The 27,461-nt window shown below is 35.7% G+C and overlaps 1 protein-coding gene across 1 annotated transcript in view; it reads left to right on the forward strand.

The window, feature by feature from the left end:
• ABHD18 (abhydrolase domain containing 18) overlaps positions 1 to 27,461 on the forward strand; it is a 34,731-nt gene that overhangs the window by 1,772 nt on the left and 5,498 nt on the right. The window contains exons 2-11 of the mRNA XM_082652929.1: positions 7,605 to 7,713; positions 8,357 to 8,441; positions 12,196 to 12,296; positions 13,871 to 13,949; positions 14,306 to 14,400; positions 15,937 to 15,954; positions 19,581 to 19,719; positions 21,849 to 21,938; positions 22,611 to 22,712; positions 26,719 to 27,097. Coding sequence (XP_082509055.1) covers positions 7,622 to 7,713; positions 8,357 to 8,441; positions 12,196 to 12,296; positions 13,871 to 13,949; positions 14,306 to 14,400; positions 15,937 to 15,954; positions 19,581 to 19,719; positions 21,849 to 21,938; positions 22,611 to 22,712; positions 26,719 to 27,097 — 1,180 coding nt within the window. The 5' untranslated portion in view covers positions 7,605 to 7,621. The remainder of the gene's footprint in view (positions 1 to 7,604; positions 7,714 to 8,356; positions 8,442 to 12,195; positions 12,297 to 13,870; positions 13,950 to 14,305; positions 14,401 to 15,936; positions 15,955 to 19,580; positions 19,720 to 21,848; positions 21,939 to 22,610; positions 22,713 to 26,718; positions 27,098 to 27,461) is intronic.

Genomic DNA, 27,461 nt, shown 5'->3' on the forward strand with positions numbered 1-27,461 from the left:
AAATCTAAATAAGCTCTGTGTATTGTACCAATAAAAAAAAAAAAAGGAACAAATCATTTCTTAGAAACATACAACATCCACAGTAAACATTAAAAAAATTTGTTTAAAAACCTAATTATTTCTTTTAAAGCCCATGGAAAAGAAGAACTAAATTTGAAAAGAGATTCGATTATTTGCTAAATGTTTCACATAAGCATATGATACAGTCCACCTGTTGTATTTCCTTAGGTGACTGCTTAGAATAGAATAGACAGCTAGAATAGATACCTCTCCAAACAAATAAACAAAGTTCCTGTTTTCTTATTCTTCTCCAAATTAAGATGGAAAGGAATTAAATTTGTCGAGGTAGCGTAATAGATTTTAATAGTGGATATTGGTGTATCTAAACCCTACTGTAAGTTGCTACTTAAACTTGCATTGAAAATAAGTGATTTTAAAGTGAAGTTATAAGATAAAAATTAGGTCTGCATTTTTGTGGAGTAAAGTTCTTGTACATGGTGGTATTTTTTTTTATTTCATATATGCCTTTGAGATATGTATCAACTATATGAGGATAAAAGTCCAGAAACAATTAGTGTTGCACTTAAATGCTTAAGTACTTGAGTGATAGGCGGTAAAAGTACTAGATGGCGTAAATAGACATTGAGTGTCATTTTAGCAATAGAGCTCATTTCCAAGAAAGACTTTTCATTCCTTGGCACTATACTAGAACTTCTATATTTGTTTCACTTTGTTTTTCTTTTTTGCATTGTCTATATAAAAGTATAGATGACAATTGTGTCAGTTTGGCTTGATACACACTGCAAAAGTGGGTCCTGTTTCTGCACAAGCTCACTGGTGTCAGTTCAGCTTAATGTGGGGACTTTAAAAAGTATCTGATGTGGCTCCAGATGGGGCCTCCTCTTGGTATATTGGAGTTATCTTTACCCTGGGCTTGGATTATTATCTGTTCATGGTGGCACTGGATAGCAGTTAGCCCTGCCTAGAAAGACCTACATGTTTAGAGCATCCCAGAAAACCTGGTATTTTATATCATTCTTGGGGCTGAAATGGGATTTAAGAAGATCTGTGTAACCCCAGACTCCCAGAACGAAGATTATCATAAGCCATGTGTGTGTTTGATTTGCTTTCTGTTCATGATTGGTCAGTTGTTTACTGTCAGGTAAATGTAGCAAGGAAAATGCTGGCTCTAGATTTGGAGTGCTGACTCTTATGGCCTATGTTACATGAAATTAAAGTGATTTAGCATCTTTCCTAGTATAGGGTTGAAAATTAGAAATGCCTAAACAATTTAGGCACCTAATAAATATAGAACTTTACAAAATACTTGAGGAGTTCATTTTTCTCAGGTCTTTTCCTGTTCTCTGGCAACTTTGTACTTTTGCATGTTTGTCTTAGCTTGTTTATCTATTACCACCCCAGAAGAATACTGTGTAGAAAAATGGGTTGTCTCATGAATAGTTTAGTACTTTTCTTCTTACTGTAAAACATGAGTGTTAGAATTTTGTTGTTTTTTACACTAACATGGAATATGCATATTGCTTTTGAAGCTGTGGATGTTACAAGGGAAGATATTGGCCCCCCATTCTTTTCCTATCACTGTAGAGAAAATAAGTAGTCTATAATACTTGCAAAAGATAATGAAGTCCTGTCTTGTAATGACATGCTGTTGTTCTCCTGCAGTTTAATAAATGTACATGAAAATGTATCAGTGCTATTTTTTGAACAATTCCAGAAAGACCCAAGTGAAACAGGAGGGAAGGGGGCAGGGCACAACCTTTAAAAGAATGACAGAGCCTGAGGACAGGACATAAACTGATTAGAACCAAATAGGTCCAAGATGGCAGACTAGTCGACTTCCGCTAGACCTTAAACCTCAGGATACGCTCATTTTAACACATCAGCAAGCTAAATGACACACCCACAGGCACCATGACAGTTCCAAGGCCGACCATAAAGGTCAAAAAGTAGGTAGTGGCCCACTTTCTGGAAATTCCCACCCCTTCCCCAAAATAGCTGGAATACTCCTCCCACTCACTAGCCTATGGAATTACCTACCCTTATAAAAACTGACAACCCGGTACCCTGGTGCCTTTCTCACCTTCTGAGATGGCCCACACTCTGTGGATTGTGTTTCTCTCTAAATAAATCCACTTTTTACCTTTCACTTTGTCTCTCCCTGAATTCTTTCTGCAATGAGACATCAAGAACCTGAGCTTCATTAAGTCCTGAGACCAGGTGTGTGATCTCAGTTAAAAGACTGTGGGTTCGAGTCCCAGTCTGGGTTTTGGCTGGGTTCAAGCCCTGGCCCATGGGTTCAAGTCCCAATCTGAGTTGCACAGTTTCACAAAGAGTAAAAAATTAAAATCATCATTCATCACTCGGAATTTTTTCCTTATGCTCTAGAAGCCCCCTGAATAGAGTTGCATATCTTAATATATAAAAAGAGTTGGTCTCTTATTTGAAATACAGAACACTAATTAAGAATTTTGCTATTTGGGTAAAGAATAAACTGATCCATTTCTACTACAGCTGGGTATACTCACTTGAACTCTATTGAGTTAATCTATGGGTGATATTAATCACCCATAGATTAACACTACAGGAGTCAGTGCAGATCCCACCAGTTAAAGGTTCAGTTCTCCAGATGCCATTGCTTCTGATGCCAGCCAGACATTTGACTGACTTGGCTACAGATTTGGGGCTTCCTTTAACCCCCTTGGATCAATAATTTGCTAGAACAACTCAGAAGAACTAAGTAGGGCTTCCCTGGTGGCGCAGTGGTTGAGAGTCCGCCTGCCAATGCAGCGGACACGGGTTCGTACCCCGGTCCGGGAGGATCCCACATGCCGCGGAGCGGCTGGGCCCGTGAGCCCAGCGCGTCCAGAGCCTGTGCTCCGCGGCGGGAGAGGCCACATCAGTGAGGGGCCCGCGTGCCGCAAAAAAAATATATATATATATTGATCACGCTTTGTGCCAGGCTGACGGAATGGTGGGGCAGGTACTTGGTGCAGTTGGAGCTTTACCTGAGGTCTTCACAGAATTGGAAATTTCCTATTTCCTGCTTAGACGGCTTCTAGGTGTACTCACTGAAGGAGACAAGAAAGCAGCAAAAGTGCAAAAGCTGTCTAAGAATGAAGTACTTATGGTGAACATAGGATCCCTGTCGACAGAAGGAAGAGTTAGTGCAGTCAAGGCTGATTTGGGCAAAATCGTTTTGACCAATCCTGTGTGCACAGAATCAGGAGAAAAAATTGCCCTTAGCCGAAGAGTTGAGAAACACTGGCGTTTAATTGGTTGGGGTCAAATAAGAAGAGGAGTGACAATCAAGCCAACAGTAGATGATGACTGAAGAATTAAATAACAGATTTGGATGAAGTCGGAATTTCTCTTAACAACCTAGGGGTATATTTTCAAAGCAATAGTGAGGAATTAATTTCACAGCTCATTACCTTAGAAGTAGCTGTAAGGATATTCTCATTTTTTGGTGATGAAAATTTAACCTCTAGTACTAAAATAGGGTCTACAATAAATGTAAAAATTGGTGTAATGTTGGATTAAATCTACATTTTACCAGAAATTAATCATTCCCAAATAATGTCTAATTTATACATCAGTGCAGGTTTGAAAGGAAACTGCTACAATCAGCCTTTGCTGTAGCACACATACCACTGAACCTGTTTGAAATAAAATTTTTCTTCTTAAAAAAAAAAGTATACAGATTTCCTCAGCTTTCACAATCAGTTATAGAGCTATCATTTAAGGATTAGAGATATTAGTATACTTAAAGTTATAAAGATAAGCAGTAAAAAAATATCAACTAAAATTGGGTGGTGGGGAGAAGGGATCAAATATATCTTTCATTAGTTATCATCAGGAGTTAATAAATATTATATAGAACATGGAAATACAGGTTTGAGTATTAAATAGTTATAAGGATAATCAATAATAATGTTGCTATTATTAGTAAGTATAGCACTTAAATTTGCAAAGTGCTGTTTAAGTGCTTCAAGTATAGTAACTCATTTATTTCTCACACCAATCTGAGGTAAGTACTGTCATTATCCCTGTTTTACAGATGGGTTACAGAAAGGATAAGTGACTTGCTCAAAGTCACATAGTAAAGGATTCAACCAAGGGAGTTTGCCTCTAGAGTATATGCTTTTAGCTGTTATGATATATTGCATCTTAAATGTATCACTTTCAAATGTACATACACTCAAATGTAAAACAAATATGAATAATTAAAAAATACTGAAGTCAATAAAACAAAAAAATAGAAAAATTATCATCATAATAAAAATATATAAATAGGTTAAACTCACCCATTAATAGAAAAAATGAGGTAGGCCTGTACATCCTGAAATTGAAAGGGCTTTGCAGATATTTATAAATAATCAGGGTGAGGAAGAAATGTCAAAAAATACAAATACTGTAGTTGATCTCTTCTGTGTTTAAAGAAACACACCAGGCCTTCCCTGGTGGTCCAGTGGTAAAGAATCCATCTTGCAATGCAGGGGGCGTGGGTTCGATCCCTGCTCAGGGAACTAAGATCCCACATGCCTCAGGGCAACTAAGCCCAGGTGCCACAACTACTGAGCTCGCACGCCTCAACTACTGCTTGCATGCTGCAAACTACAGAACCCACGTGCCCTGGAACCTGTGTGCCACAACTAGAGAAGAGAAAACCCCAAACCCGCATGCTGCAACTAGAGAGAAACCCACACACCACAATGAAGACCCTGCACGCTTCAACAAAGATCCCGCGTGCTGCAAATAAGACCCAACACAGCCAAAAATAAATTAAATAAATAATAAATAAATCTTTTTAAAAATAAAATCACTAAAGAAAAACCACACACACACACCAAAATCCCTAAAATATGTGTATGTATATAAATGGATAGAACAAGTGGTCACAAGAGTACAGCATTAATAGCAGTTACCTTTTGGAAGGAGAGGAAGCTTAGCAGAAATGAAGAGACACTTCTTAACTTTACTCTGTATTTTTTTTTTTTTTCCCTGTGGTACGCGGGCCTCTCACTGTTGTGGCCTCTCCCGTTGCGGAGCACAGGCTCCAGACGCTCAGACTCAGCGGCCAAGACTCACGGGCCCAGCCGCTCCGTGGCATGTGGGATCTTCCCGGACCGGGGCACGAACCTGTGTCCCCTGCATCGGCAGGCGGACTCTCAACCACTGCGCCACCAGGGAAGCCCATACAGTGAATATTTTTCAACTAGAAAATGAAGAAGAGAATATGTGATCACTGTCACTTGCCTTTCTTCTTGTATAAATTATCTGTTCCTGTGCCCTATTCACTAACTAGATAGTTTTTAACAAATTTCATTGGAACATAGTACATGAATAGACTTCAGAACTTATATGATTTTAATGAGATTTGCAGTTTAAAGATTTGGCAGCTCTTTTTCGTCATGTAGGTCTTGGTTTAAATGTTACCTCTTTGGTTAAGTGAGGCTTTTTTTGACCATCAAAGGAGCCCTCTGGTCTTTATCATGTTGTCTTGTTATATTATGATAATAATGTTGTCATCATCTAGTCTTGCTTACTTTTTTTCCTAAAAATAATTTGTTTTCTTTCCCTGAAGTATAAGATCCATGAGAGGAAGAACGTGCCTTGATCATCTTGTAGCACAGGACCTAAAATAATTCTTGGCATATAGTAAGCACTTAATAAATACTGTTGCATGAATGAAAAAAATAATACTCATTCTTAAAAATTCAGAAACTTACATTTAGGCCATTCAATAATGGCTGAGCTATGGTGAACTGATTAATGATAATTCATAGGAATCTAGTAATCAGAATACCAGTTTGTTTACTTATAGTAGTAGATATGAATAGTGTAATAAACAGAGATGGATATGCATTATGGGGTTTTTCCTAGCATTATTATGCAAAAAGCAAATTTAATCAAGAATAAAAAATGAATAACACGTGGAAATTGGGGAAAAAGAGAGGTGGGCAGTTTCAAAAAATACTAGATACTATACTCTGGCTATTGATTGTATTGCCTAACACAGGGGTCCCCAACCCCTGGGCTGCGAATCGGTACTGGTCTGAAGCCTGTTAGGAACCAGGCCGCACAGCAGGAGGTGAGCGGCGGGCCAGCAAGCAAAGCTTCATCTGCCGCTCCCCATCGCTCACAGTACCGCCTGAACCCTTTCTGCCGCTGTCCGTGCGTGGAGAAACTCTCTTCCACGAACCCGGTCGCTGGTGCCAAAAAGGTTGGGGACCGCTGGCCTGACAAGTATATTATCTAGTAAATGTTTATTCTTGGTCCTGAGAATCGTAAGAGGCAGTATGAATGATTTGGTTTTGCTGGTCCAGTCATAAAAATAATAAAGTGCCAGTCCGATTGATGGTGGATTAGATCGTACACTTATGCAAACAAAGAAGAGCATTAAGTTAAAGTTGTAGTTTGTTACAAATCAAAGAGTAAAAATATGACATAAATGGTGGTTCCCCAAAAAGCATTCAAAGTAATAGATAAGCCCTTATTAAAGCTCACTGATGGAGCTGCAAATTTCCATTTTCCATTTTTCTAAGTAGAATAAACCCTGAACCTGAATCAGGTTTTGCCTGGAAATCAAAACTACACCATTCAGTTTGAAAAGACGGAGGCAGATTTTCTTTAAAACTTTAGAAATGTTTGGGAAAGGTAGATAAGTGGTACGTAAGTAGTAGTAGCACTGATTAATTACTACTAAAATTACTGATTAATTTTCATGCACTGTAGAGTAGAAGACAGGCAGTGTAGTATAGCAGATCTTCAGCCATGTGCCTGAGATTCAGTCTTAGGTCTGCCCCCCACTTGTTGTGTGACCTTAAGTAAATCATATCCTCTCTGTGCCTCAGTTTCCTTGTCTTGGGGTACTATATCTTCATAAGATTGTTGGGATGTTTAAGCAAGAACGTACGTGTGTGTGTGTGTGTGTGTGTGTGTGTGTGTGTATGTGTGTGTGTAGTTTTTAAATGGTGTCTGGCAGATAAAATAGTACTACATAGGTATTAGCCACTCCTATTCAACAAATATTGAATATTTACTGTCAGTCACTGTACTGAGGATGGGAAGGTCCTGCCCTAGAGGAATTCAGAGTTTACTGTAGCTCAGGGCTCTAATTCTTCTCTACTTTGATCCGAGTTCTTTTTCCTGTATCTTGTATCTTATTTCCAAGAGAATACATTCAAAGTTCCAGTTTAATCTCATTTTTAAATTTTCCCCCAGTTTTATTGAGATATAATTGATAATGTTGTATTATTTTAAAGTATATCACATAATGACCTGATATATGTGTATACTGTGATGTGTTTACCACAATGAGTTTAGTTAACATCCATCACCTCTCATAGTTACAGTTTTTTTTCTTGTAATGAGTACTTTTAAGATCTCTAAGATAAATAAGTCGTGGGGATATAATGTACAGCATGGTAATTATAGTTAACAATACTGTGTTGTGTATTTAAAAGTTGCCAAGAGAGTAGATCAACGTTTAATTTTTACCTGATATTTGTAGAGGTGGTTAGAAAGTTGACCTGCCGAGTAAAATAAAATGTTTTAAAGTCATTTAAATTTTTGTTTTATAGATGTTTGTTTGCTACTAATGGGTGTGAGCAAGTTAGATATTCTATATCGGAGACTTCTCCTTACAAAACTTTTTATCAGAGGATGGGGAAGGCCAGAGGATCTCAAAAGGTAAGCCTTTTTTCTGAATGCCTCTTCTAAATTTGTTGTTTTAGTAAACATTTGAAACTTCATTTCAGTTACAAAGTCCTTTACTATAAATATAAAGTGATTGGTAAATTAAGCATTAACTACTATATAAGAAAGAAATTATTTCCTTTTCTCTTTTATCTAATTATTGCTCTTAAGTTTTAACCCATATAATCATAAATTGAACTATTTTAAAAGTAATTCAGACTTAAAAATAAAGAGCTCTCAGACACAGATTTTTAACTTTGGTAATTTTTTATCCATTACAGATTTCAGGGACTAAACTTTCTTGGGTAACTTGAATTTGTAACGACTGTGAAACTGTGATATAGTGTAGCTCATGGAAGTATTTGAACTTGTGAAAAATAATTTTAGGGATTTGTGCCTTTAATTTTGAGTCTTGAATATGTTAATTACTTTTGGAGCAATGATATTTCTCATGTTTTTTCTGAGACAAAATGTCAAGCTTGAAAAAAATCAAAGCCTAATTTTTTCTTTAATTATTAAAATTAAATTTTAACATAGTTTATGAACTGGACTTGCTAATTTTTAATTACTTTTCATCAGTCTCAATATAATGGGAATACTGAAGTTTTTTCTTTTTTTCCCCCCCTTCCCATAATAGACTGTTTGAATTCAGAAAGATTATTGGAAATCGAGAAAGATGTCAGAATCTGGTTTCAAGTGATTATCCAATATACATCGATAAGGTATTCAGATGAAAGAAATGCAATTATAGAAATTCAGGTTTTATATAACTGTGTGGCAAGAGTGGGCTGAATGTTGGAGTATAATAATAAACTCTAAAACATGAGTACAATATAGATTTTTCATTTAATATTTTTTAAATGCTATTATGTACCCTAACTGAATGCTTATAGTAACTATATGCATGTTTATATGGGAGCATATATTTAATACTTAACTAAATACAAGAAAATATTTAGGGATGGATCTTTTTGAGCCTCATCTTTTATCTTTAGGCTCAAGAGAGTTAAATTATTCAACATTCAGAAGAATTACAAGTAATACAGGGAAGTACTCTACTGAGAGAATCAGCACATGAGAAGTTACTAGCAAAACAACTGTTAAATAACATCAGGGAAATGTTATGGGATATAGTTAATTGCTGAGAGAAGGGTAGAAAGAAAATGCTATAAAATTAGAGAATATGAGAAAATATATTTGAAATAATTTTGTTTTTAAGCAGCCATGTTTTCCTGTAAAACACTTCTAGGCTTATGTAATTGGATACTTGAAGCGCTGTAGGGGAGGGCCTGCAGCTGGGTAGGCTTCACATCCCTCATGGCCTTCAACCACAGTAACTCTACTTTCGTTGCATTTATATATTGGATGTCTTTAGCAGATTTTATTTTTCAAAAGACTTTCACTGCTAAAAACAGGATCTTATAAATTGGAAATCCCTCCTCTATACCACATAGCTGTTCCTTTTGTATCTTCTGGATTTAGAACATTTCTCCCTCAAATTTTGCTAAATATTTCCATTTTCTCTGTTTTTTTCCTATTAAAAAATCATAGGCTTGAACAAATTTAAAACATACCAAGTAAAGATCAAAACTGTAATTTATGCCACTTTCCACCTCCTAATTCCATTTTCCTCCCAAGGAGGAATTACTGTTAGGATTTTAGAATGCTTTCTTACAGATATCCTTCCTCTCCCCACCTTCTCTCTCTTGCTCTCTCACTCTCGGTTTTTAAAGATTGAGATATAATTCAAATACAGAAAAATTAACCTTTTAAAATGTACAATTCAGTGTTGTTGTTTTTTATTATTACATTTCCAAGATGTGCAACTATCACTATCTAATTCCAGAACATTTTTATTGCCCCCAAAAGAAACCCTGTACCCATTAGCTGTTACCTCCCACTTCCCCAGCCTCCCACCTGCTGATAATCACTCATCTGTTGTCTCTGTGGATTCACCCATTCTGGAAATTTCATATAAATGGAATCATCCAACATGTGGCCTTTTGTTTCTGGCTTATTTCACTTAGCAAATTTTTAAGGTTCATCCATGTTGTACCATGTACCACTGCTTCATTCTTTTTTATGGCTAAATAATATCCCATTGTGTATATGTACAACATTTTGTTTATCCATTATTCAGTTGATGGGCATTTGAGTTTCTACTTTTTTTTTTTGGCTCCATCAGGTCTTAGTTGCGGCACATGGGATCTTCGTTGAGGCATGTGGGATCTTTTGTTGTGGCACGAGGGCTTCTCTCTAGTTGTGGCGTACGGGTTTTCTCTTCTCTAGTTGTGACACGCAGGCTCCAGGGTGCATGGGCTCTGTAGTTGTGGCTCCAGAGTGTGTGGACTCTGTAGTTTGCGGCACCCGGGCTTCTCTCTAGTTGAGGTGTGCAAGCTTAGTAGTTGTGGTGCGCAAGTTTAGTTGCCCCGCGGCATGCGGGATCTTAGTTCCCTGACCAGGGATCAAATCTGCATCCCCTGCATTGCAAGGCGGATTCTTTACCACTGGACCACTAGGGAAGTCCTGAGTTGTTTCTACTTTTTAACTGTTATGAATAATAATGCTATGAATATTCATGTACTAGTGTTCTTGTGGATATATTTTTTTCAGTTCCCTTGGGTATATATCTAGGAGTGGAATTGCTCAGTCACATGGTAACTGTATGCTTAAATTTTTAACAAACTGTCAACTGTTTTCCAAAGTGCACCATTTTACTTTTCCACAAGTGGTGTATAATGCTTTCAATTTCTCCACGTTCTTACTAATATTTCTACTTGCCCTAGCCTTCCTAGTGGGTGTGAAGTATAATTTTATTGTGATTTTGATATGTCTTTCCCTAATGACTGTGATGTTGAGCATCCTTTCATGTACTTATTGGCCATTTGTATATCTTCTTTTGAGAAATATCTGTGAAACCTTGCCCATTTTTAATTGGGTTATTCCTCTTTTTAGTGTTGAGTTGTAGTTTGATTAATTTTTAAATCTGTCTTATATATGGCTCTGAAAGTGTTTTTTTCTTACCAAATTGCCATTTATCCCAACACTATTTGTTGAATTATTATTCCCTTTCACATTAGTTTGTGCTGCCTGCTTTGTCAAATAATTCTTCTAAAATAGATAAAAGAAAACTTTAAAACTGTAGGAGGGGGCTTCCCTGGTGGCGCAGTGGTTGAGAGTCCACCTGCCGATGCAGGGGACGCAGGTTCGTGCACCGGTCCGGGAAGATCCCACATGCCGCAGAGCGGCTGGGCCCCTGAGCCATGGCCGCTGAGCCTGCGCGTCCAGAGCCTGTTCTCTGCAACAGGAGAGGCCACAACAGTGAGAGGCCCGCATACCGCAAAAAAAAAAAAAAAAAAACTGTAGGAGGCACAAAGATGACTAAAATGTAAACACTTCCTGGATTAAAAATTTCGTATTATACACGTTAGGTCTCCTTACCATTAAAATGCAATGCAATCCCAATTAAAATATTAAGTTTAGTGCTAAGATCCATAAAAGGATCCTAAAATTATTTTGGGAAGAACTCAAATATATATTTGGGAAGTACAGCCAGATCAGGAATACTTGAAAAGGAAGAGTGGTAAGTAAAAACTATGTCAGTCATATATCAATGGGTATTGTAAGGCACAGTATGATCAGCACAGCCTGACACTGGTTTAGAAATAAATGATATGCTAATGAGACATGATAAATGATTGAAAATAATTTGTAAAATTATTTTCCAAAAAATAATTTTACAAAAAAATTTATGGAAAGTTACTTCATGACAAAGTAGTATTTTAAGTCATTTGCAGAGAAAGTGTGGATTATTTAATAAATGATGCTGAAACAACTGGTTAGTATTTTTGTTTTTTAAAGAGGTTGATATATTTAGCTTCTAAAAATACAGTTTTTTGTTTCTGGTTTTAATGAAAATATGTGATGCTTTACTGCTAATTTAATTTTGACTATTGGCCTGATAAAGATTTTTTTATTTAAAAAAAATAACTATTTGAGGTGGAAGAAAAAACTTAGGTGTTGAATATTAGTAAATGCCTTTGCTACATATGTAACTGTCACATTTCTCCTTATTTAATGTGTTGACATGACTCATTTCATCAATAGGTTACCTGAAAACAAGCCATTCTAACATATATAATGTCAACCCTTATTTGATTGTGGTAAATTATAATTTGTTTGTAAATTGTTTTTATATTGTTGAATTCTTGTAACAAATATTTTATTTTGTTATTGTATATCATTGTACAAATAAGGTTTACTTATAGTTTGTTTTCCCAAGTAGGCTCAAGTAGAGAACATAGAAGGAAATGAAATGTGTGTAGGAGCCTTTAGAAAGCAGAATGGGGCAAAAGGATACTTAGTAGGCACTAAAAAAAAAGTTACAATTGAATAGAACTTTTTAACAGAAAACATCTATGATAGACCTAGATACCACTGTCCTTGTGTATGCATCTTCGTTTTGCTTTTTTTTAGATTGAAGAGCAGTCAGACTGTAAGATCCTAGATGGACACTTTGTTTCCCCCATGGCCCACTATGTGCCTGATATCATGCCAGTTGAATCTGTTATTGCAAGGTAAGTATTTTTATTCAGAAAGTTAAAGTAGTAGGTTGTTTACGTTCACTTATACAATTACAATAATATCAATGCCATAATATTTCAAATTACTTATTATTAATTGCAATAATTATTTAGCATTTTTCCATTAAATGTGGGGTGGGACGGAGTAAAAATACAGAGTTTTAGTATACATTTGAACTTAAGTTATCAGCTTAATCTTCAAAATTTCAAGAAGCAGCACAGTGCTGGGAATGCTAAATGAAGCAGAGTTGTTAATGTTGGTAGTTTTGATTATGAGACTGAAAATTAAGAGTTAGTTTTCATGAGCACAAAACAGATATAATCATTAAACCATCCTAAATTTTCTTGTCTATGTTCTATTCAACAATTTATTGACAATAGATAAGTAGTGATATTTTCCCTTGCCCAGGCAAAGTAAGCTCAGAATTCAGGTTTATGTTGCCTGAGAACACAACCGCCTAAGGTCAAACCTTGAGCTGACAGAGTGCAGTGTTCTACTGTGATAATAATTCCAAAATGTCAACTGCTAAGGAAATTGAAAGGAGAAGTAAATCAGTTTGGGAAGATAAAAAAGTTCTGAAGATGGATGGTGGTAGTGATTGCATAACAATGTAAGTGTACTTAATGTCACTGAACTGTACACTTAAAAATGGTAAAAATGGTAAATTTTATGTTATATACATTTTACTACAATGATAAAAAAAAGAAGAAGTCATATAGGAAAAAACATTAAATGAGAGGACCAAGATACTATGATAAGAAGACGACAAATAGAGAAGACTGTGTTTTTTCTGGTGTGGTTTGCTTTTACCTGCAAACATAAAAGTTTTAATAAATCAAATCCTGTTATATACTGCAAGTTGAAAAAAAGATAACATGAACTATGTTATTGATATCAACAGCTTGTACAGCCAAGCATTATTCCTGCAAGGAAAAGAAGTGGAGCTATCTAAAGAATTGTTTTTCTAGGACTTAATCATATATATTGATGTCTTTAAAAATAAGAAAATTTCATTATGCATATATAAAGTTGTGGTATTGAATAAGGTAAAAATGATTGCAATAAATTCTGTGCTTATATTGTAATTGAATTTTTAATACCGTAACACCAAGCAAATTTACAGTATCTTTGTTGCCAGTTGGGCAAACATTAGTTTAGTCAGTCAATTACAGGTTTTTTTTTCTACCAAAACATATGTTTATGTTTATTACATTCCCATAACCATTATAACAGAATTTTAATGCATTTTAATAAATAAATGATAATGAAAATTCATCAGTGCCTGAAAACTCAGATTTTTTTAAACTACTAAATGATCATGATATTTTAAATACACAATTCTACATTGCTAATATCTATTGAAATAGAATTTATAGATGAATAATCATGCCATAAAGCACCTGTACTTTCATCCAACAGGACATGGAAAACAGCAAGTCAATTACAGTTTGAATGTCAAAATTCTGAATGACCTTTTGTCCCAGATAATTTAATTATGAAACTTTTAATAATTCAAAGTTTGTATTAAAAGGCTTTTAGTTTCACTGATGTGTTTTATTTTAAATAGGTTCCAATTTATTGTGCCTAAAGAATGGAACAGCAAATATAGACCCGTATGCATTCATCTTGCTGGAACAGGAGATCATGTAAGACTTTATTATAACATCTTAATCCCTAACTTGTTAAGCTACTCTCCTTAACAGATGTGGTTATTATATTTTTTAATTTAATTTTAATTTTATATTAGACTACAGTTGATTTACAATATTGTGTTAGTTTCAGGTGTACAGCAAAGTGATTCAGTTATACTTGTACATATATCCATTCTTTTGTAGATTCTTTTCCCATATAGGTTATTACAGAATATTGAGTAGAGTTCCCGATGCTATACAGCAGGTCCTTGTTGTTTACCTATTTTATATATAGTAGTGTGTATATGTTAATCCCACACTCCTAATTTATTTATTATATTCTTTAAGTACATCATCTTTTCTTTCCTCAGCATTACTGGAGACGACGAACACTAATGGCTCGTCCTATGATTAAAGAAGCCCGAATGGCTTCTTTGCTGTTAGAAAACCCTTATTATATCCTTTTGTGATACCTAGAAATCTTTTCTCTTATTTATTTATTTATAGATTTAGTCATCAAAAGGAATGATAGTAACCAGCTTTTCTAAACCAGTTAAATTTAGTCAGTTCAGAAAATGCTTAAGAATTAAGGAGCAAGAATGAAAAGAAGTGAAAAATTGTTTCATGCCTTTTTAAAAGGCAATTTAAGGATTTTGCTTCTGTTGTATAATGAAGATAAACCGCTCTTCTGTTTCTTTTGAGATTTATACTGGATTTTAATATTAATAAGTCAAGTGTTTGACTTATTAAGGAAACCCTCATTTACATTTAAGTATCAGTTGAGGTTTAGAACAGTTCTTAACTTAATTTTCAAGATTATGTCAGACTAGTCCCAGAAGAAGAAATGAAACTGATGCGCAGATATAAAGAAATGTTCAGCGTTGCTGGTAGTAAGAGAAATGTAAAGTTAAAAGAGTAGTTACAAAAGATTTAAAAAATAAAACACAGTAGTCATAAGGCTATTGTGAAATGGGCACTCTTATTACTGATGACTGTGAAAAGCAGTTCAACCCTTTGGGAAAGCATTTTTACTATATGCATCAGAAACCTTTAAAAATCTCACATCCCTTGACATTTTGATTCTGGGAAGTTTATTCTAAGGATAAAATATTAAGAAAAGAGAAAATGATAGAAAAGAGGAAAGATATTTAATAGCTTATAACTTATAATAGTAAAACATTAGAAATAGCTTAAATGTCTAACAGTAGAAAAATGGTTAAGTAAATTGTGGTTCATAGCATTGGAATGTTGTACAGTTGGTTGTGTTATGTTTATTACTTTACTACCTGTATGACCTTGAACCTGTTAGTTAACCTTTTAGTACCTCAACTTTTCCTTGGTAAATGGGAATAATCTCTTAGGTTATTCAGAGTATTAGAATAGTTAATACTGGTAAATAATAAGGATGCAGTAAATTTTAACAGTTAGTTATTATTTAAAAAGTTTACAGTAATGAATGAAAAGTATTTATAATGCAAAAAGAGAATATAAAACTCTATGGTATGGCATAGGTATGCAAAAAACCTAAAATAGAAAATCCATTATTTTCTATTTAGAAACTGTGCCTAAGGGAAAATTTTGGAAAGAAATACAAAAAAATATTAATATGGTTGTCTGTAGATAAAATAGTTTTTCTTCTAACATGATTTTCTGAATTTTCTAGATTTTTTTATAAGTGAAAAAAGAGACCAATAAACTTCATTTTAATATTAAGTTGGGGATTACACAACCCTGCTGAATTACTAAAATATTGAATTGTACACTTTAGATGGGTGAATTGTATGGTATGTGATTATGTCTCAATGAAGCTTTTTAAAAAAAGAAAAATAATTAAGTTGAAAAACCTGAGAACTCCTTAACAGCCTATTTGGAAAATAGTTATTTCAGCATTAAATTGTCTTCAAGTTTAACTATTTTGCTTAAGTTAATGTGTTTTGAGACACAGAGTGTGTTTAATTATTTAAAAACTTTCTCTTTGACCCACATTCTTAAATGGCTGCAGGAAACCCAAGGACCAAATGTAAGTATGTGTTATCTTCATTTTCCAGTCTTTATACTGAATTTTCAGCCATCTTAAAATTTTTGATAGCCTAACCATTTTTTCTGAAAAACAGAATTCTGGGCCCCTTGCATTCTTGTGGTACCTGGATCTTTGCATATAATTATTCTACATGGTTGTATAATAAATAACCATTGACAAAATGAATTTTTGTACATTTTGGCAAGGTTTCATATAGGAGCTAATTATGTATGTCTTTATATGAATTAAATTTAAAAAAATAGATTATAGGGACTTCCCTGGCAGTTCAGTGGTTAAGACTTTGCCTTCCAATGCAGGGGGTGTGGGTTCGATCCCTGGTCAAGGAGCTAAGATCCCACATGCCTCGCAGCCAAAAAAAACCAAAACAAAACATAAAACAGAAGCAATATTGTAGCAAATTCAATAAAGACTTAAAAAAATAGATTGTAACTTGGTCACTTTAGTAATAAAATCATATTTTTTATAATTATATAAGAATAGTTCCGGATTCTAAAAATATATATTTAAGTGCTTCTTATAAAGAAATGTACTTATGTAAAATCAGTTTCTAAAACAGAAAGTTTCAATTGAATTGGTGTGTATTTAAATTAATCAAAACATGTATTATAAAAATGTTCTAACATTATATTCATAAATTACGTATTTTGTGAAAATAAGCAACATTTAAGATTTTGGTAATACATGAGCCTAGTATTATTTGAATTCTTTTACATTGCTATTTATTTTATTTTTTGTTGTTGTTGCCTTGTTCCTTTTTTTAAGATTTTAATTTTATTTGAGTATAATTATTTACAACGTTGTTTTAGTTTCTGCTGTACAGCAAAGTGAGTCAGTTATACAAATACATCTATTCACTATTTTTTAGATTCTCTTCTCACATAGGTTATCACAGAATATTGAGTAGAGTTTGCTGTGCTATACAGTAAGTCCTTGTTGGTTATCTATCTTTTTTTCTTAATTTAAATTTATTTATTTTTTTATTTTTGGCTGCGTTGGGTCTTCGTTGCTGCACACGGGCTTCCTCTAGTTGTGGCAAGAGGGGGCTGCTCTTCGTTGCAGTACAAGGGCTTCTCATTGCGGTGGCTTCTCTTGTTGCGGAGCACGGGCTCTAGGCTCGCGGGCTCTAGAGTGCAGGCTCAGTAGTTGTGGCACATGGGCCTAGTTGCTCCGTGGCATGTGGGATCTTCCCAGACCAGGGCTCAAACCCGTGTCCCCTGCATTGGCAGGTGGATTCTTAACCTCTACACCACCAGGGAAGCCCTGGCAGGCTGATTTTTAACCACTGCACCATCAGGGAAGTCCCGGTTATCTATCTTATATATAATAGTATGTGTATGTTCATCCCAAGCTCCTGATTTATCCCTCCCCCGCCACATTTCCCCTTTGGTAACTGTAAGTGTGTTTTTGATATCTGTAAGTCTGTTTCTGTTTTGTAAATAAGTTTATTTGTATCTTTTTTAAAATTAGATTCCACATATGATTGATATCATATGCTATTTGTCTTTCTCAGTATGACTTACTTCACTTAGTATGATAATCTTGAGGTCCATCCATGTTGCTGCAAATGGCATTATTTCATTTTTATGGCTGAGTAATATTCCATTGTATAGATAGATAGATAGATAGATATACCACATCTTCTTTATCCACTCCTCTGTTGATGGACATTTAGGTTGCTTCCATGTCTTAGCTATTGTAAATAGTGCTGCAATGAACATTGGGGTGCATGTATCCTTTCAGATTATGGTTTTCTCTGGATATGCCCAGGAGTGGGATTGCTGGATCATATGGTAGTTCTATTTTAAGTTTTTTAAGGAAGCTCCATACTGTTCTCCATAGAGGTTGTACCAATTTACATTCCCACCAACAGTGTAGGTGGGTTCCCTTTTCTCCACACCCTCTCCAGCATTTATTGTTCGTAGACTTTTTGCTGATGGCCATTCTGACTGGTGCGAGGTGATACCTCACTGCAGGTTTGATTTGCATTTTTCTAATTATTAGTGTTGTTGAGCATCTTATCATGTGCTTTTTGGCCATCTGTATGTCTTCTTTGGAGGAATGGCTATTTAGATCTTTTGACCATTTTTTGATTGGGTTGTTTGTTTTTTTTTGACACAGAGCTGTAAGAGCTGTTTGTGTATTCTGGAGATTAATCCCTTGTCGGTTGCTTTGTTTGCAAATATTATCTCCCATTCTGTGGGTTGTCTTTTTGTTTTGTTTATGGTTTCCTTTGCTGTGGAAAAGCTTTTGAGTTTAATTAGGTCCCATTTGTTTATTTTTGTTTTTAATAGGTGATAGAAAAAGATATTGCTGTGATTTATGTCAGAATGTTCTGCCTATGTTTTCCTCCAAGAGTTTTATAGTACCTGGTCTTACACTTAGGTCTTTAATCCATTTTGAGTTTATTTTTGTGTATGGTGTTAGAGAATGTTCTAATTTCATTCTTTTACATGTAGCTGTCCAGTTTTTCCAGCACCACTTATTGAAGAGACTGTCTTTTCTCCATTGTATATTCTTGCCTCCCTTGTCATAGAGTAAATGACCATAGGTGCATGAGTTTATTTCTGGGCTTTCTATCCTATTCCATTGATCTATATTTCTGTTTTTGTGCCAGTACCATACTGTTTTGATTACTGTAGCTTTGTAGTATAGCTACAGTATACTACAGGAATCAGCTGGAGTCTGCTTCCTCCAGCTCCATTTTTCTTTCTCAAGATTGCTTTAGCTATTCGGGGTCTTTTGTGTTTCCATATAAGTTAAAAAAAAATTTGCTCTAGTTCTGTGAAAAATGCCTAGAATTAGGTGAATTATTTTACACAGCTTTAAAAAAAATGTGCTTTATGTTCTATTGTAATTATTTTTTTCTTAGAAGGGACAACTATAAATTTGTTTTTCCTTATATCAGTCGTGGTAATTTAATGAAAAATTGACAGTATAGAAATATTTTCTCATACATATTTTAACAGTTTTAAGTTATATCAAGTAAATAAGACATTCTTTTCTGGACTTCAAAATAGTTTGGTAGTTGAAACTCAATGAAAATTATATGTTGTAGAGCAGATACAGCTTTTTTTTTTTTTAATTTATTTTTGGCTGCGTTGGGTCTTCCTTGATGTGCGCAGGCTTTCTCTAGTTGCAGCAAGCGGGGGCTACTCTTCGTTGTGGTGTGTGGGCTTCTCATTGCGGTGGCTTCTCTTGTTGTGGAGCACAGGCTCTAGGCACGCAGGCTTCAGTAGTTGTGGCTCACGGGCTCTAGAGCGCAGGCTCAGTAGTTGTGGCGCACGGGCTTAGTTGCTCCGCAGCATGTGGGATCTTCCTGGACCAGGGCTCGAACCCATGTCCCCTGCATTGGCAGGCAGATTCTTAACCACTGTACCACCAGAGAAGTCCCTAGATACAGCTTTTTTAAAAAATAAGTTTTAGGTGATTAATATGCAGAACAATGTTAGCAGCATTCCAATTCCATCCATTTATTCCATTGTTTTACTTAGCTATCTGGTCCTTTAAAGGAAAAACATGTATTCTGGCTGCCTGTTTTCAATTTGCATGTATTATCATGTAAATACATAAAATGAATAATTTTCTCTTTTGTTTTGTGAGGCTAGAAGGTCCAGCTTAAAAAACGTGTCTGATCTTTTTGTGATGGGAGGAGCTCTTGTTTTAGAATCTGCAGCTCTCTTGCACTGGCTAGAGAGGGAGGGTTATGGACCTCTAGGAATGACCGGAATATCCATGGGAGGACACGTAAGCATTTTCATTTTAACTGATATTTAATTGTGGTTATGTTTATAAAATCTAGGGAATCAAGCAAGGTAATGGATTTATGACACATCCTCCTCTGTGGGAGTCTCATAGTATACGCATGCCGGAGAAAATTGCAGCCTTGAACGATTGCCCAGTCTCCTTGCCTGTGGGCTGTGAGCACTGAAAGGGGTTGTATAGTGTGGGAGGTGGGGGGAAGATCTAGGGAATCTATTTATTTAAAAATTCACTTTAGGTATAGAATTAATTTTAGTTTTGGTGAAAGCAGAAACAGATTCTAAATTTTCATTCCAATTATGAAGTAACGATATTTTTTGTATGATTCATGTAGACACTGATTATACTACTTACTCCACAGCTATATCTCAGGTGTTAGATTTAATATTTTATTAAAAGTTGATTATAAACTTAACTTCAAGTGTCAACTATAAATGCCTTATTTTGCTGTTAAATTGGTGAAGATAGCTAATTTGGAAAACACTTTTCCTTTATCTCTTCTCTCCATCAACCTGTTTTACCTTTGCTTTCTAGAGTGTACTAAAACGGCCTCCTAATTGGTTTCTCTGTCTAGTCTTTTCACTCCTTAACCTTATTCTTAAGGCTTTTTCTCCACACTGTTAACTAGAGTGGTCTTCCTAAATCTGATCTCTGCTCTCTCCTGCTTAAAACCTTCCACAGGTTTTGCTATTGAACTGGGCACTAGCAATGCCAGGTGCTGGCACCCATCTAGTGCCTCCTCATTCCCTTTCACCTGGCCGAATAAGAGCTTGTCCTTTCGCTTCCAGAGTAGAGCTTACTTCCTGTGAGAAACTCTTCCGGATTCCCAGCCTTATCCTAGACTATACTTAGTTTCTCAATAACACGTACTTATTTCATTATACTGTGATTACTTGTCTAGCAGTCTGTTTTCTCTATAAAGCAATTGATTCAGTGAGGGCCAGGAACATGCTCTGGTTCATTTTCTGGACATATTAGTCATACAGTACATTAAAATATATATATATATTGTGTAAGTCATTTGAATTATAAAATTAAGTGTAAAACCTTACTCAAATTCAAAACAACTACCAAAGAGTGAAACTGATAAAATTAGCTTCAAAAACTCAAATTCAAAACAACTAAAGACAGTGAAACTGAAGAGTGGGAAAGGATTTCTTTTCCTAACTAGTAGTGTTTCCATTGTTATGACCCAGGTCGGGGTGTTATAACAGTCAGCTGGACTACTACATATAAACTGGTTTCCCTACCTCAAATCTCACCCTCTCTAATCAATGTTATAAAATACTATTTAGCTTCATTGAATCACTTGACAATAACACTCCTTTGCTCAGGTCTCTTTATTAATTCCCCATTATCTACAGAACAAAGCGACCTCTAATCTGATCCTGATCGATCTTTCTAGCCCTACCTATCTCCCCTACCCCATTGGTCACATGTGCCCTACTGACCAGCGTAACTGAAATATATTGGCTGTTTCCCTACCAGACCCTGTGTTTCTCACCATCTTGCCTTTGATTATGCTGTCTCCTTTATATGGAAGACCACACCTCCATCTTTCATTTCACCTAAAAGACTCAACCATTTCATGAAGCCTTCTCTGATTCCTCTAGCCAAAAATAACATTTCCCTTCTCTAAACATACTACATCATTTTATATCAGTTTATATCAGTTATAATCTGCTTTGTAGTTCACCAAATTCTTGACATCTTTCAGTCAACCTCGAAAGCCTGAGATTTTATGGTTGAGATTTTGCTCTTTCTGAGCAGGTCACTTACATAATGAGTGTGCTTAGCCTACTGCCCAGCATCTACATCCTAGCATGTTTGCTCTATATTTATCAGTAGAAAGTAGCTTTCTGTGATGGGTCTTAAGGTACTTAAAATTTCCTAATACATTTTATTGCTTTTTTAGAGGGCAGTTATATGTCATTGTTGAGTTTTATGGTTTGGGGAATTTGGAGAGTTTGCTAGACATTCTAATGAGTGTTTAAGAGACTTTGTGTTCATGTCTTATCTCATCAGCTACTATACAAAGTACTTCTTAATATTAAATATTTTTCATTTTGGTGAATGTAAACTTTAAACTGAATCTCTCTGTTATCATGTTACAGATGGCTTCCTTAGCAGTATCCAGCTGGCCTAAGCCCATGCCACTGATTCCATGTCTGTCTTGGTCCACAGCATCTGGGGTCTTCACTACGGTAATTTAATTGCAATTAATGTTTAGATAATTATATATAATTAACGGTAATTGTTTGCAGGGTTCCAAAATCACCCCCAGGCTTGGTGATTCACTGGAAGGAATCGCAGGACTCAGTATATAGCCGTACTCACAACTAAAACTTACTGCAGCAAAATGATACACTACAAAATCAATCAAGGGAAAAGGCACACAAGGCAAAGTCCAGAGGAAACCAGGCATAACCTTCCAGTGGAGTCTCTCATGTTGTGTTTAATTCCCTCAGCAATGAGTTATGACAATATGTGCAAAGTGTTGTCCATCAGTGAAGCTCATTTGAACCTAGGAGTCCAGGGTTTATATCAGGGGTCAGTCGCTTAGGCACCCTCTGCCTAGCATGTACTAAATTCCAGAAGGAAATCAGGTGTTCAGTAGAAACTACATTGTTTGTATAAGCAGTTTAGGCACAGTGACCCACTTTATCATGTTGGAAGTTTTATATCAGGGTAAAGAACTGTTTACTGTCAAGTTACCAGACTCTAGGCAAGGGCCAACCTCACAAGCAGGCTTGTTTAAAGATAGGAGATCTCAAGTCTGCTTTGTTAATTTTTTTCTGCACAGTAATAATAATAAAAACTATTGGACAACGTGCTTTATACGTGTGATTTGATCTTAATTTAGTTTGTTATTTCAGGGCGTGCTAAGTAAATCGATTAATTGGAGGGAGCTAGAAAAGCAGTATTATACACAGACAGTTTATGAAGAAGAAATTATTCACATGCTTGAATATTGTGGAGTAAGTATTTTTAACTTCTGCAGAACATTGTGGGGGAAATGTTGATCATGTTTAATGATTCAGATTTTTTAAAAGAATTGCAGTTTTGTTTTGTTTTTTTAACATATATAACTTTTTTGTGTGTGACCGCTCCACGTGACTTGTGAGATTTTAGTTCCCCAGCCAGGGATTGAACCCAGCCCTCAGCAATGAGAGCACGGAGTCCTAACCACTGGACTGCCAGGGAATTCCCTGAATTGCAGATTTTTAAAAAGCAGTAATATTTTTTACTTAATAAAATTCTTCATTTAAAAATAAAATATAGAAAATCATGCAAAGCAAGTGCATAGCTTACTACATTTATTAAATGGCTAACACATTTGAATAGAACTTGACCACCCAGCTCAGAACTTAGCACGCAACCCACAAACCACTTTCATGTGTCCTAATCAGAAGACCTTTCTCCTCCTACTATTTAGTTATCATTATCCTGATTTTTATAGTGATTACTTCCTTCTGTCAAATATGCATCCCTGGACACTTCAGTTCTTTTATTTTATGGGTCTTTTAAGTGTCTTTTAATCTATAAGTTCCCTTTCATCCTTTTCTTTTCCTTATAATTTATCTATTGAAGAACTTGGGCTATTTACCTGTAGAGTTTCTCACAGTCTAGATTTTTGTTTGCATTCTCATGGTACACGTTAGCATATTCCTCCATGCTCTCTGTTGCCTGCAAATTGGCAACTAGGTCTAGAGGCTTGATTAAACTCAGTTTATCATTCTTTAGTAAGAGTATAGGAAGCAGATAATGTCTGGCTGCTCATTTTGTGGTGTAAGCAGCCGTTGATGCTTAATGTCTGTGTCTATTATATTGAGTGTTGCAAAATGCTGATACTCTAATTCTATCCTCTTTTTTCATTTATTAATTGGAATACTTTGATTTTAAAAAAAGCCACTTCCCTTATCAATTATTTGGTTACCTCATAGTTCATTGCATATACCTTAATTTACCAATTATCAGGGAAATGAGTTGGTTCTCTATTATCCTCCTAAGGTGACCAATTCTTTTCAGAAATGTTTTTTTCTTTTCATGAATTTTAAAATTTTGCACATTCAGTTTAAAAGTTACAGAGAACCTCAAGAAACCTCAGGGAAAAAGACTCTTTCTACTATCAACGAGGACTTTTTATTTGTAATTCCATCAAAATAAAACTCACTTTTGTAGGGGACTTCTCTGGCAGTCCAGCGGTTAGGACCCTGCACGCCCACTGCAGGCGCACGGGTTTGACCCCTGGTCTGGAAGAAGATCCAGCCTGCAGTGCAGCTTGGTCGGGGAAGGGGGAGAGGGAGGCGGCGGTGGGGGGGGAGGGGAGGGGGGAAGGGAGGCGGGGGAGGGGGGAGGGGGAGGGGGAAGGGGAGGGGGAAGGGAGGCGGGGGGGGGCTCACTCTTGTAAAATAGGTCTATTTTGCGGAGCCTCAAAGGGCAGTTAATTACTTGCCTAAGAACTGTATTACAAAATAGCTCTCCCTGTTAGCTAGTTCCTGTGTCCCACTATACATATAATCAGAAAGATACTTATATTTGAGAGCTTATGAGAAAACCTAACATGCATTTTTTTAAGGGAGGTTCATAAATTTTGGCTGTCTGAAATGACAGTGTATTCTTCTCCAGCCCTTTCTCTCTGTGACTCCTGGTGATTGTATACAAGAGTCCTTTTGTCTTAGTTAGAACTAGTTCACAGTTATGAATATTCAAGAAATATCAAGCCAGCTTCCTTTTTTTAATTTTAAAAACTGTGTTTTCCCAATCAAAAGAAATTAAATTTGTTGATGTACTGCTCTGAATAATTCTAGGATGCTTTGATCTTCCATTTCCTGATGTTACTAAACCTCCTTTCCTTCCTTTTTATATTTCTGTGATCTGGATAGCTTTAGTGATTTGTTCTGCTAACCAGGTTGTTGTGGTTTGTTTGTTTTCCCTTGCCTTCAACCCATTTTTCGTTCTTTTATTTTTTAAATAGGTTGTATGGTCATATAGTTCAAGTATCAAAAAAGCATAAAAAGAAATATAGTAAAACGATTCCTGCCCTTGTTCCCAGTTTGCCTAGGTCCTATCTCTATCAACAAATAACCCACTATATTATTTAGTATTTCAAGGAATTTTTCAAACTGAAAGAAATCTCAACTTTTCTCTCTTCCCTTTTCTTATGGACAATACACAAATGTTTCCTTTTTCTTTTTCACTGCTGCATAACTACCTATTATATGGAGGGATGTACCATGATTTATTAACCAGTATCCTGTTGATGGGCATTTATGTTGCTTCTCATCCTTCACTATTAACCAACAGTTCTGCAATAAGTAACATTGTACATACATCATTTCACAAGTGCAAATTCCTAGAAATGTTGTTGCTGAGTAGAAGGGTATAAGCAGTTGTAATCTTAGATTTTGTCTAATTCTAGTTGTGTGAATTTACACTACCAGCAGGAACATGTGTGTCTGTTTTCCCATAAGTTCACAAATTCAGTGTGTTGTCAGACTTACATGGTTTTTTGGTCAGCCAGACAGGGAAATTTGGTATAGTTTTTATTTAATTTATTTAAGTAGGGACTTCCCTGGCGGTGCTGTCCAGTAGTTAGGACTCCACGCTTCTACTGCAAGGGGCATGGGTTCAATCCCTGGTCATGGAACTAAGATCCTGCATCCCTCAGCAAAAAAAAATTTACTTAAGGATAAGTGAAATTGAACATGTTTATAAGTTTTTTGTTTTTAATTAATTAATTTATTTATTTATGGCTGCATTGGGTCTTCGTTGCTGTGCGCGGGCTTTCTCTAGTTGCGGCGAGTGGGGGCTACTCTTTGCTGTGGTGCACGGACGGGCTTCTCATTGCAGTGGCTTCTCTTTTGGGGAGCTTGGGCTCTAGGCGCACGGGCTTCAGTAGTTGTAGCACACGGGCTCAGTAGTTGTGGCTCTTAGTCTCTAGAGCGCAGGCTCAGTAGTTGTGGTTGCGCACGGGCTTAGTTGCTCTGCGGCATGTGGAGTCCTCCCGGATCAGGGCTCGAACCCGTATCCCCTGCATTGGCAGGTGGATTCTTAACCACTGCACCACCAGGGATGTCCAACCTTGATAATTTTTAATTTTTCTTAGTTCAGCCTGAGAAAGGGATTTGGGGTGGCTGGTGTATTACTGCCAGGATGCACTCATAAGAATTTTAGAAGTTCTAAGGTTAAAGCAAATCATGGATTTCAAAATTTTGGCAATAAAAAACATGACACAGGCGGGAATTCCCTGGAGGTCCAGTGGTTAGGACTCCGTGCTTCCACTGCTGGGGACCCAGGTTCAATCCCTGGTCAGGGAATTGAGATCCTGCAAGCCGCAAGGTGCAGCCAAAACAAAACAAAACGCATGTCACAGGCTAAATGATAGTCTTTACTATTTAGTAAGAAACATTCAGCAATAAAGTATCATTTATCTTCATTCTCAGTTAAATTTTGACATCTCTTTTTCTCTTTTTGTTTTTATTATGGTAAAATATACACAATATAAAATTTACCATTTTAACCATTTTTAAGTGTACAGTTCAGTAGTATTAAGTACATTTACATTGTTGTGCAACCATCACCACCATCCATCTCCAGAACTTTTTCATCTTCCTAAACTGAAACTCTGTACCCATTAAACAAAACTCTATTCACCCCTCTTCCCATCCCCTGGCAACTACCATTCTACTTTCTATCTGAATGAATTTGAGTACTCTAGGTACCGCATAAAAATGGAATCATACAATATTGTCCTTTTGTGTCTGGCTTATTCATTTTGCATAATGTCTTCAAAGTTCACCCATGTTGTAGCATGTGTCAGAATTTCATTCCCTTTTAAGACTGAATAATAATCTATTGTATGTATATACTACATTTTGTTTATCCATTGATGGACGTTTGTGTTTTCTCTGTTTTAACAAGGTTGTTAAATAAAATCCTATTTTATATTAAATGACATTTTCTTTTCTTTCATATAATCAGACAGATTCTTTCAAAATGGGACAAGAATTCCTGAAACACTTCCCTAGCAGTGCAGACAAGCTAACTAACCTTAACCTGGTTTCTAGAACTTTAAATTTAGATATGGCGGACCAAGTTGTGTCCCAAAAAGCTGCTGAGTGCCATAAATCTAGTAAAACATCTATCAGTGCCACATCAGAAGGACTCTTGTTGCAAGATACCTCTAGGATGGGGTGCTTCAATCAAACACTTTCAACCAACAAAAGTAGTTATACGCGCTGTAATCCTCAGTCATACCACCTACTCAGTAAAGAACAAAGAAGAAACACTCTTCAGAAAGAACCTTTAATATTTATGAAAGGAGTTATGGATGAATGTACTCATGTAGCAAATTTCTCAGGTATTAATTTTTATATGAAATTGAGAATATTTGCTGATGATATGTGATAATCATGCTGATGATATGTAAAATATGTGAAATATTTTTAAGGATGCTTTACAAGATAATTTCATATTTTCAAGAATATATTTATTGTTGGCTCCACATTGTTTTTTCTAAGATAAGTTGGTTATGTAAATGTATCATATTTAAATTTTATCCATGAAAATCTAAGACCATTTTATTAGTTCTTTAAAAACATTGGGTTTTGTATCTTCTTTAGAATATTCATCTCAATTTTGTATTAGATAATAATAATCAGAAGTTTAATAATCAAAAGTTTTAGTTCGGCAAATGTTTTACTTACTGCATTGTATGGTGTATT

Source organism: Grampus griseus, assembly GCF_964374135.1.
Source record: "Grampus griseus genome assembly, chromosome: 4".
NCBI lineage: Eukaryota > Metazoa > Chordata > Mammalia > Artiodactyla > Delphinidae > Grampus > Grampus griseus.